At 45.6% G+C, this 12,082-nt stretch overlaps 1 protein-coding gene across 3 annotated transcripts in view; it reads right to left on the bottom strand.

Moving 5' to 3' along the window:
- COPRS (coordinator of PRMT5 and differentiation stimulator) overlaps positions 1-12,082 on the bottom strand; it is a 133,594-nt gene that overhangs the window by 50,607 nt on the left and 70,905 nt on the right. Inside the window, exon 3 of one of the 3 annotated variants that reach the window (XM_090122100.1) lies at positions 2,782-5,367. The exons of the other annotated variants lie outside the window; for them this stretch is intronic. Within the exon in view, the coding sequence (XP_089978226.1) occupies positions 5,102-5,367 (266 nt within the window). The 3' untranslated portion in view covers positions 2,782-5,101. Of the gene's footprint in view, positions 1-2,781; positions 5,368-12,082 lie in introns of those variants that run through there. 3 annotated transcript variants of the gene reach the window in all.

Raw genomic sequence — 12,082 nt, 5'->3', positions numbered from 1 at the left:
GTTGAGCGAACAGCTCAGCTGGAATTCTCCTTTCCTACTCTCTGGACTGCCCTGACAATTTTCTCATGCTCTGAGACTGGTGGGGATTTCTTTCCTATTAACAATTCCTTTCTATTTTGTTTAAAAGACGACTATTTTCAGTTACCTGAAATTTCCTGCTAATTCAGTGTTAAAAAGCAACTGGCAATCAGCTCACTTCCGGTACTGAAGAAACTGCTTTTTTTACCCCTTTTACTTTCTTTTCTTTTCCCATTTTTGTTACACAAAGTGGGAAAGGAAGCCAGGAAGGAAGGACTGTAAAATTTCTACGTATTTTAGAATGTTGTCATTTTAAGGGGTATTTTTACACTTCATCATATCTCAGGTGACTCTATTATGCACAGTGCCACTGCAAGCCAGGTAACAACAAAAACGGTCTTACACTGCATGTAAAATGAAGCTCACATTCCCAGCAGAATCAGAGCTGCAAGCCCTGCCTGGGGCTGGGCACTGGTGAGTCAGCACTGACCATCACTGGAAATGCCTCCAGCAGCTCTCACCAGAGCTGAATCAGGCCTAATTACATTTTAGCCTGGTAAGTGAAACACATTTCTGACAACTGCATTTTGTAGCTTCGAGTTATTTTTTGTCTCTGCTCTAAACTAGCTTCACCTGTCTTTTTGTCAAAGACAACATCTCCCCACTGGCTTCTTGACCTGAAATGGATTGAATTTCAACACTGAAGCTCTTTGAGCTCAGATTTTGTGAGTGTTGCTTGCAATTACTGTAAGGATCTGAGAGAATTTGACATGAAATCCTTTGGCTCCAAATCAGTGTTTTACAAACACAATATTTTTTCTTCCCCTCCTTTTTTGGCCTGAAGGTGGAATGTACATTCTTTGGGTAAAAAAGAAAAAAACAAACAAAAAACCCCACCACTATCTACTACGAGCACTTCTAGTACATTGCTATTAAATCATTTAATGTAGGATCAAGCACTGCCACAGCAAGCTTAGCATGACTTGTTTACTGATTTGAAGTTACCTCTACATAAACTGATGGATCACTCCAAGTGCTGTTCCTTAACAAGCTGTGGCTACCGAAAAGCACTGTTGCTACATTTACTAATGCGTTAGAAGACTTAATTCAGATAACAAGGGAATTTCTTGCTGGCCTTTCTTTCACAGTAACATCTCTCCTTGCTCCTTCCTCAGGGCAACAGAGGTGCATTCTGCCTCTCAGACCTTTGCCAGCTTTCTCTAGGATGAAATTCCTAGTGGTAAAAGAATCTTGTTAAAAAATGTGAGGGGGAGGGATGAAAAAAATTCAGTTGCTTTGTAACTAATTTTGCTCTGCTTTGTTGCCCCTGATATTTCTAGCTGCCTGACTACAGCCCAGCTCTGTCTCCCCATGTACAGCCTGCAGGAATACCATAAGGAATGACCCAACACTGAATGACCCAGATGTGGACTCCCTGCAGCTTAAGTTTGAAGCCTTACTACAGGACAGGCATCTGAAAGCCATGTATGATATCTGAAGTCATGCTGAAGAAACATCCTCCTCAGTCACTGACCACCTTTTGGTCTGCATGGAGATCACTGCACAGCTAGCATCAGTTTTTGCATTTCCAGGGAGGGCTAGCAGCATCCAGGCAGTGGGGATGTTGCATTCTGGCATTTAATTCAGCAAGGCCTAGGCTGTGCATGCTGGGCAGCCCCTCATGCTGATGCCAGCCTGGCTGCACTATGCCCCTCAGCACGCATAGGGAAAACACAGCACACCCACACTAAAAGTCACAGGCTCCAGTCCCAGCTGAGTCAACTCAGCCCCATGTTTTTGCAGAGAAGATACGTGGAATCCGATTGGGCTTATCACGTGTGTACAGGGCAGGGAGTGGCTCTGACTTCAAAGAACAGATAAGGCCATCAAAGTAATTGCCATCTTTAAACACTGTCTACTTACTCACCAGATCCCCACTGAATTCAGACTCCAAGCCTCTCTCTCCAGTAACCAAGTGGATGCATTTACTGCTTGCTGCTCCTGTTTTAGCTTACGGAATCAGCGCCGCCCTGGGGAGAAGAGTCATCAGGAATGACTTTCTGCTTACAGATCAAGAGCTCCCTGGTTAGAAGCTCTGCCTGAGATACAACATGATATAATGCCCACTGCCTGGGGACTGTGAGCCCCCCGTGGGGCTGCAAGCATCAGGCTGCCCACACTGGGAGCAGGGACTGCCTCTCCTTTGTTCCCTGTATAGCACTCCTGTGTTTGGGAAGTAAATGTGCTGTGTTAGGTTATCGTGTGGGTCTGAACTGAGAAGACAGTCACTTGGAAAGAGGGGAGTCTTGTTTAACCCCAGGGGCCTGTTCCTACAGAGCAAGTGCAAGAGAGCACAGCAAGCAGGCAAGATGACAGGTTCCCCACCCTGAGAACAGGAGATGGGAGTCACCACCCTTGGAGGAGCTGGGATGCCAGAGGAGAGGCAGAGGTGGATGAAAACAAAGTGAACTTTGTGGCTGACTCAGGGCAAGAGACAGCCTCCTGTCAAGGGCTCTGCTTCACCCAGCACCACCTTGTTAGGACTCAGATGGAAAGAATTTCACTTGCGGGCAGCAGAGCAAGGCAGATACACTATCTCAGCACCCCACCCCATCCCTCACTAGGCTCGTCTCAGGTTTTGATATGCAGCGTGCAAATTTGGAATGCATTCATAAATAAATGTCAAATTCTCAGATGTATTGTCAGCCTTAAAGAAAATGAGCAGACTTAATTAAAAATCCCACTGTTTCTTTTACTCATGACCTGAGTCACATCTACAGCCTTACTGCTATTTAAATGTGTAACACATGCATAGAAATGCAACCAGTACTTAGGGACTCTGAGAAGCCAGCAAGATGACTATGCCAGTATTTGAGAAAATCATCCAGAAGCTGTAGCAACGAGAGGTTCCACAACTCTGAGGATTCCCAGTGCAGTATACTTCTAAGTGATACGTAGATTGCAATTTCTTTAAATTACAAGATGCCAAGAAGTCTTTTCCCATGTTTCTCATCCAATACATTTTGCTGTATTTCAAACACTCTGCTGCATCAGGTGACAGCACAGACCCATACAGATCCAGATGTCCAGTAATAAAAACCGACTCATAGTAGGCTGACACATATAACCCCTAAAAACAAATTCCATTTGTCCAAGTTGACATTCTGGATGCCTGTTTGGTTTCTGTGCTGCAGCTCCTGTATTTCTGACCCCCGAAACGCAGCACTCCCGCCTGGTGCTCAGTGGTGGGAATGTCAGCTCTGAGCACTAAGGCTGCAGGGCACCCTGGGGCTGGAAAATTCCTATTTCTTTCTGGGCCCAAGGGGCTGAGGGAAGGGCACTGCTCCCTGTGGGCTGTATGTAACATGGTCACTGCTGTCCCCTGGCTCATCCTGCCCCGAGCATCACCCTCACCGCTCATGTGCTTTCAATGGGATAAAAGAGGAGCCAGTATCAAAAGCTGACCACAACACCACAACTGACATTACACCAGCAGAAGGCACTCACTTTGTGCACACAGGATATACCTACCCGTGTTATCCCATGAGAAGGCTTCACCCAAACCACAACAAAGGCTTCCACGGGCTTTGGATGAGATCTGCTTCAAAGTTCTCCCTTTTCCAGAACAACCTCCTTCTGGATCTATTTTGGCTTGTCTCAAAGCCAGTGGCAAACACCCAATGGCTTCAGCAGTAGGTATGTTTTAGCAAAACTCATTACAAATGGGGTTAACTCTCTACTAAAGAAGATAGCAAGCATTGCTTTCCCTTAGAACACACAGGGGGCCCCTGGCTGGCACATCTTGCTGGGCAGCCAGCAGCAAACCCCTGGAGCACTGGGGAGGTGGCTTTTTCCTGGCCTGAGCACACACAGCCTCTTGGCTTCCCTTCATTCATTCCTTCAGACACGCAGACCAGCTGACCTGCTTTCCAGCTCTTTTCTACAGAGTTCCACCATGTTACTGTATCTTGTTTGCTGCTAGTAACAGGCATTTACACCTGATGTGAACAGGCACTTACAGCCAATGACTTGCACACAGCAAACAAAGACAATGGGCCAACTCTTGTCCTCTTGACACTTAGCATTTTTTAGCTCTAGCAGCATGCATGTAAGAGCAGGCAGAACACAGCTCAGTAATTTTGCAACCTGGGCTGTCAACCTTCAGTGCCAAGAAATCTACCTGTTGCAATATGAACACCACAGCATTATAATATCTGCACTGCCTGCTCATGTGGTTAATGAAAGGTAGCCATCTCCTTTTTTAGTGAAGCAGCATGGCTTGTATTTAGGATTTTCCACTTTTAACTCTTTTTTTCCAAGAGATTAGAATTTGGTCATAAAAAACACATTCTGGAAAGATGTTTAGCAGAGACATTGCCTTGGCTCAATTGCAAAAACCTTTTGATAGCAAACTTACAACAAATCCTCCATTCAAGCTGTGAGGTGGCAGGACTGTGACACCGATGCAAGCATTTTCACAGAGGTTTTTCACATTCCCATCTGTTCCACCACACCCTGGCCCATACAGTAACTATGCTCTCATTTAAGACTCACAGAGAGCAGTGGGAATTTTCCCATCACATTGCAGGGCTCTACCAAAATATAACTCACTGCCCAATGTTCATTCCTTTGCCTTTTTGCTAAGCATGATCTTACCTAAATCTAGGCTAAGCTCAGCAGGCCAGCTCTGCTCGGTACAACATCTGAGCACGAGCCTTGGTGCCAGGATTCAAGAATGCACTTAAAAGCTTTGCTGATATCAGAATTGAGGGGCCTTTAGGTTCAGTTTTCATTCCCACAGCACTGATAGAGCTGCTTTCAGGGACTGCTTGCTCCTCTTTCCTGCTCGTGAAGTGCTGAATCTCCAGCCCTGCTGGCAACGACAGAAATCCCTCTCCACTCTGGGAATGCATCGTTAATTGTGGAATTTGGATAATAGTGGACGTCCTTGCAGTTTTCAGACTCTCACTGTTGAGAAAGTAGATCCCGTAAGAGGACTCTGTGGGACTATTTCCTGCTTAGAAAATAAAGAACGTACAAATCCAGGAATTTAGTCCACTGTGGATGTACTGAAGACTGAAGGTCAGGCTCTAACCTCAGCCACTCCACTGCCAGTCCAGAACACATGCTGAAAAGTTAATGGAATGACTTCAGACTTTCCCCAGCAGAGCTGAGCGCAGACACGGGCCCACACTGTCTGGAGATGGAGATATTCTGAGCCAGACTCTTCACCCTCAGTCTTGGGAACGTTTTCATAATGGAACATGATGTTTGCAGAAACTAGTCCAGAGGTGGCTTCTCCATCTGTAAATATGTCAAGAGCAAATTGGCAAGCTGACTTCTCCATCCCTGGAATGTGCAGGAAATAGCTGTAACTATACTTATCCATAAAAGAAATAGCTTCATTCCCATCACCAAAATGGTTTCTAACATGCCATGCTCATAGCAGCTTTGATAAAAGGCCGTAACACACTGTTTGCCCCTTAAATGGCTTTTAAATCTCAGCCCAAGCGTTTCATTGTGAGCTCATTAAAAGATGACTGTTCCCTCAGACTGCTGTGGTCACACAGCAGAACGCGAGGTAATTGGTGGAACCACTTCCCCCGTCCTGCATCAACGTGTAATATAGCAGTCAATGTAAACGCTCGCTTCGCTTGCCAATGTTGCCATACAAATCAGCACACCAGACTTGGCAGCACTTCAACCAAATCTGGCACCAGCTCCAAGCCCTTTCGTTTCACTGTTGTTAAGAAAAACAAATCTGTATCATGAACGTGCTTCAGAACCCTCGCATTTCTGTTTTGTTCTTGCACAAAATATGGGTGAGATTCTGCTCTGTTTTACTTTGGTGCAAATCCAGAGTAACTGCACTGACTTTAATTCTTCCAGGTTCACACCGGTCTGCATGTGATCTCAATGCAGCTCTGGATCTGACATAAGGGATGATTCATCAGCCAGAATACATCCTTTACTGTGTCATTAGCATCACAAATTCATTCACACAAAGCAATTCACATCAGAACTAATACAGGAAGCAATATCAAAGCTGGTATGGACACCAGAATTGCTGATGTAGCTGAGTCACTGATCTTGCTAAAAGTCCGTGTCAGAGACTTTATTTTACAATCTTGACTTTAAAGTTCATTAACTGCAGGCAATAATCCAGTCTGCATCAGGATAAGCAAAAAAGAACATAGCTTGTTTTACACCTAATTTACATCCACAAGGGACAAGAGTTTTTTGACTGGTTGTTTGTTGGTTGCTTTTTTTTTTTCCCCCAAAAAATATTACTAGATATCTGTGAAAAGCTATCACTGTCTTAAATTTGGATTCCTTTTTGTAAGGGCAGAGATACTGTGCGTCTGCTATTGCGCTGTGAAGGGACTGTGGCTTTGCTCCCACCATGCAGCGCTGCGCACAGCCCACGCTCACCCTACAGCCACCTGCACAACATTTCACGGCACAGGGTGGACACAGCTCACTTCAGAAAGCAAAGTAAAACACAGCAGGGAAGTAGAAACTCAGCAGAACGAGAAGGGCATCCGGGGAAGTGGCGAGGATGGCGGTGCGGCCCAACCAGAGCCTTTAACACCTTCATGAATGCCCACAAACCCCAAATCTCCAAGTCCAACGTGCAGGAATTTGTGCCACAGAAGCTTTTCAGATACATGGTAGGGGCAGAATGAGAGTTCAGCTGAATTGCAAGGGCCTTAAGAGAGAGGGACCTGAAGCCACGTGTTCTGTAACAAAGAGAATAACACAACTGGAACTCCTCCCCCTTCAGTACGACAAAACAACACGTGATGTTTGCGCAGAATATCAGCAATATTTGTCATGAAGTATTCCTAAATACTCAGTAATTTGGATACACATCGTATCTTTGAAATGAAGCTATGCCAGAAGCATAAAATAGCAACTGCCAAAAATAGGCGTTTTTTGCACAGCAATTACAGGAAAGAGAAGGAACGGGGCACGATCTTACTCTGCCACGTGGGACCCTGGGTGGGAAAGGATCAGAGACCTTCCTTCTGCTCCCACCACATTCCGTAGTGTCTATTTTAGCTCAGTGAAGCCTCATCTTAATTCCATAGGCACTCTGGCCACCTCTTTCTACTGCAGGTGGCTTCAGACCCTTCCTGCTCTGCACGGATTTCCCTCAGCTTCCAGCTTAAATTTACCCATGGACAGCTCATAAACACTTGTTCTCTGGCCAGAACTGGGGTTCAAACTGATTCAAACCCATTGAAATTAATGAGTTTTTTTTCCCCATTGACTTCAACGAGCCTTGAACTAAGGCTCTGTGTGTGGACGAAAATGCTTTGGGCAGTTTTTGTAAAAGGAGAGTTTTATCCTGTTGATCTTGGCCTCTCTCTTCAGCCTGCTGTGAACTGTCTGCCTTATTTTAATGCTGTATTCTTATCCTGTTCTAGTGCAAAACTCCTGTTGAAATCCAGGACGGTCTTGCCAAGTTGTTATTAATTACCGTGGTTCTCGAGGCTCAATCCTGCAAACTGATCTGCATGAGCTCACAGGTCTCTCTTAAAGGATCTCCTTTCAGGATTTCAACTCTAGGTCTACAAAGCAAGGCCCAGGGGGAAAATGTGATTGGCAGTGCACGCTCTCAGGTCTGCCTGCCCTACCAGTGCCACTGCAACCTTGAGCACATAAGCCCAGCACTGCTGAGTATTAAAGGAAGGGCTGGAGGACAGCAGGGACATGGGCACAAGGAGCCTCGCCTCCAAACTTTGCAGTCCAAAACAACTAGCCTTTTGCTTGTCAGAGGTCATTTAAGTACAGTTCAGCTGTGCTGGAGGAGGGCACAGCTCAGGTGCAGCTCTGGAACAAAGGGAAGAAGGCCATGCAGGGCTGAAGGGGAACAATTTGATTTTACTTTGGGGGCTGCAGCACAAGATGCTTCTCATCCTAACAAACAGCAAGATTTTGCACAGGATGCACAGGAGCTCAAAGTGTTGATATGGGGCATTTAACTGTATCCCCAGTACTAGGAAATCCTTCTTTGATTAAAATAGGGCTCTGGATTAGTCTGCTCTGCCTTTATTACTGAACTCAGTACTTGCTAGTGCCAGGATCACAGTAAAAGCAAGTTTAAGACATCCTTGTGTTGTTCATTGTAGCTGAATGGTTTTAAAAAAAAAAAAAAGATGGAAAATGCTGTTTACCAGTGGAAGTAGAAAAAGCTCAACTAGTTATTAGAAAAAGTTATGAGCTCTTCAATTAGACCACAGGCGCTTTATAAAGCAAGCAGGTCAAGACGTACTTTGCTCCTTGAATCTGAAATGTTAAAATAATCATGTTAGGTATTTGCACAGAATTATTCCGGATGAGTTCAGATCTCAGTAATCTAGCTAGTCAGATGCCTGTAAAAATAAATAAGACCCTAAAAAAGAATGACATCAGCCATAACTACTTATTCTGCTCCAGATTTGGCAGGTAAAAAATCAGCAAGAAACCAACTGCATTATGCTGACTGGGCTCTGCGCCTATTTCCCATCATGTAGGGAGCCATGCCAAATCCTTGACACAATAGCAATTTTTGCTCAATGCCAAGTATTCTCAGCCTGGCAGTGTGAATGCACAGCCGTCTCCTGAGGTCATGGAACTGTAATGGCATCCAAACTGCAGCGAGCATCGCTGCTTTAGGAGGTGAAATGGTTGTTGCATGAGACCATCTCCACTCAGCCAAGCTGCCAGAAGGTGCGTTACAGTGACACCAAACCAGGGCACCCTTAACGAAGCCACAGTGCATGCCAAGCAGCCAGCAGCTCATGGAGCAGCGGCCTGCAGGGAGCCTGGAAAACAACTGGGTCAGGAGAGCTGCTAACCGCCCCAGTATCAGGTATCTGTGAAAGCTATGACATAGCAACTGCCAGTCACGTTAGGTGACAAGTGGCTTCTATTTAGACATGCTCTACTCAGTCAGTACAGAGATAACAAAAGCACTTTACTGCACATCCTTCCATAGGGATGGGGACACCTGACAACAGCACAGCAGAGAGCTTAGCTGCTAGGCTGCAGTGCAGGCACAGACACTTACAGCTGATCATCATGTCCTCCGTAACAAACACTGAGTAGAATCATGCTGGGTTAATAGTATACTTCTACAGAGATGGACATGCTAAAAAGATGCAATTAGATGTTGTCAGTCACTAAGCAACATACCCTGCACATCTTTGGTCTGTATGGCAGACCCTTGTTTTCGTGCTGGAGGGTCAAAGCACTACACTGAACCTGCCCAGCTGACAAGGTGCCAAGCCCTTCATAAGCCCCTCAGAAAAGTCAAAGTGTCCTTAAAGCTCCTCACAGGGGCATGAGTTATGAATGCTGGAGTACTCAAGAAAGACAAAATGCAACACTGCTGAGCTTCTGCATCCACAGAGCACACAGGCACACACTGCTAGTAGTAACTCTACAGGTACTTTCACCACAAATCATGGGACACCCCCAGCTGTGATGAGTTCAGCTCATGCAAAAGCCATATGCCTACTCCTATCAGGTCCCTCATTTACCTGCTGCTGTCCTCGTGTTTTCCACTGTAACACAACATGATAATACGTGGGAGCAGCCTAAGGCATCTCAATTGAGTAACTACCAACAAACCATACAGCCAGCAGCACAAAGCAATCTGATCCAGACCCCTCTCAATGGCAATATCTGGACAGAGAGGACTCAGGCTCTTCTCTCCACATCTTGGCCCTGGCTGCAGCAGTTTGGATAATTACTGAAATCTCACGGCCCTTACAGCAGGATGGCAAGAAAAGAAATATCCCTACCACTTTCCCTTGCTAAGTGATCCAATCTATATTCTACAATCAGGAAGGAGATGAAAGACATGTAACACCATAAAGAGCTGATTCACACAGCTGTAACTGGCTTCTGCATAGGACTCACCATGGTTCTTTCCCAAGACTAAGCGAGAGTCCTGTGCTGTATGCCAAACCCATCTCACGGAGGCACTGCAGTGTGCAAAGCCATCACCTGAGCAGACATGGGCACAGCAGGCACAAAGGAGGCTCACACACACACACACCAGCAGCAGCAGAGGCAGCCACATCACAGGTACCTGGTGCTTGCAGGACAGATTTCCCACCACCCCACACTGCTCCCCTTCTGCTCAGCCAAGTCAGGTGGGGAAGGATTCCCAGCGCCAGAGCAGCCCCAGGCAGGTGGCAGGCAGCTGGGAAGACCACGCTGCCGCCTTCTTAAGGCTCTGTGATCTCACACTTGCAAGGCTTCTTAAGACTTTTTCTTCCCACCGCACATTAGCAATTCATTGGGTGGTTTCTACAAGTCTGAAAGGGAACAGACAGACAAATTTCTAACATATGGAGAGCTGGGGTAGAAAAACTGCAAAAACTTCCCCGTGAGACCAGCAGCAAACCCCAGCAATAGGGCCACTATTCCTCCAGCAGCACAGGGCTGCTGTTCCCCCAGCAGTAGGGCCACTAGCCTGCAGCAGTGCCCCAGAGGAGGCACAGCCATGGGCACTGGGGAGGTCAGCAGGCACCAGGCTGGCAGCAGGAGCTGCACATCTCCAGCCACCTTGTGTCCTCGGGTAACTCATTGCTCTTCCCCAGTTTCCCTCTCCGTAAAGTGGTGATCAAACTCAATTCAGACTCAATTCACGGATGCCAAAAATATTCAAATACAACAGCAAAGATTCTCTAAGCATGTAAATCTGCAAATAAAACAGCATTTGTTGGGGAGGAAAAACCACAGGTGGGGCTGCGAACATCCAGGTTCGGAGGTCTCCCTGCAGCAATGTCCTCCTCCTGGAGCTTCCTGGAAGAGGCTGTTCTGAACACAAACTGCTTCTGTAACGTGAGTTTTGTCCAGCAGTTTAGTAGTAGTATTTTTAAATTTACTAACACTACATAGAGAACCATCTGCAAGTTTACAAGCTCTCACACAATCGAGAAATTCCAAACACCGTGCAGCATTTAAAAAATTGCTTTGAAAAATCTGGTTTCGTATCACCTTTGGTTGCTAAATAAGCTTGTCTGGAGATTAACCACAGCCCACACAGAAATAGTTACAAAACAGTTTTATGACTAGAAATGGTTTTATGAGTAGAAATGGGCGTTGGTAAAGCAGCCTGGTTTTTATTTTTATTTTTTTAACTGAAGTTGAAATGTAAAAAAGAAAAACAATATGGGCTCTGTAAGCAGATTCTTCATGGTAAATAAATATGCAGTGATTTGGAGAATGCTAAGTGATCATTTTTAGGACATTTATTTTTGGCAGGGTAAACACTTTCAGACCCCAAGCAACTTCTCTGTGTGTACAGAATCTCCAACTGTGAAAACAAAACAAATAGCTGAGTTTCATTTGTTGCAATCAGAATTTTTTTCATGACTGTTTAGAATAAAGTTGGATGGTGTTTGGAAATGCATTGTTGAAGCATTAATCTCCACGGTTAAACATCCTACAATATGTACATAATACAGAAACTATTCTTATACTTCAAAGTCTTCCCTCTTAATTTGGGAGAGTGGAGGATACAAACAAGCTTTTTTTCCCCTTCCTTGCTTCCTTCGCCTAGCAGAAATCCCTCACTGTACTGCTGCAGACTCCACACACTCGCACAGAAAAATTAGACAAACATCAGACAGCAAATTGCACTTGAGAAAAATAACTCTCTTGAGAAATAGGATATAATGGGAGGACTGTACAGTCTGGGAGCCTTAATATTTCCCCACTTGTCTGGGCAAAGGCTTTATTTTTTTTTTGTACAGGAACTCACTGTTGACTCTTCAGGATTGAATATCCTGCTGATGAGGAAATGTGGGACACGAAGGGCAGATGCTCAGCTGGGTATGCGAGACCCCAGCCCCGCCAGCCCTGCCTGCCTTTCTTCCCTACCACCATGGAGGAGCACAAAGCACAGGAGCAGAGCTGAAAAACACACCTCCTTATTTTGAGTGATCTAATTGAAGTCTGGCTGCTCACCGCTCCTGAAAACATCCATCCAACCTGTCCCACGCTGCGTGTCCAAGGAGTGAGCAGCCAGCATTAGTCAACAATCTGGGAAACGTCGGCTTGCCAA

Source organism: Phasianus colchicus, chromosome 20 (assembly GCF_987193195.1).
Source record: "Phasianus colchicus chromosome 20, bPhaCol1.hap1.1, whole genome shotgun sequence".
In the NCBI taxonomy this organism is placed as follows: Eukaryota; Metazoa; Chordata; class Aves; order Galliformes; family Phasianidae; genus Phasianus; species Phasianus colchicus.
The sequence above is the reverse complement of the archived record's forward strand: the minus strand, read 5'-3'. Positions and strand labels throughout refer to the sequence as shown.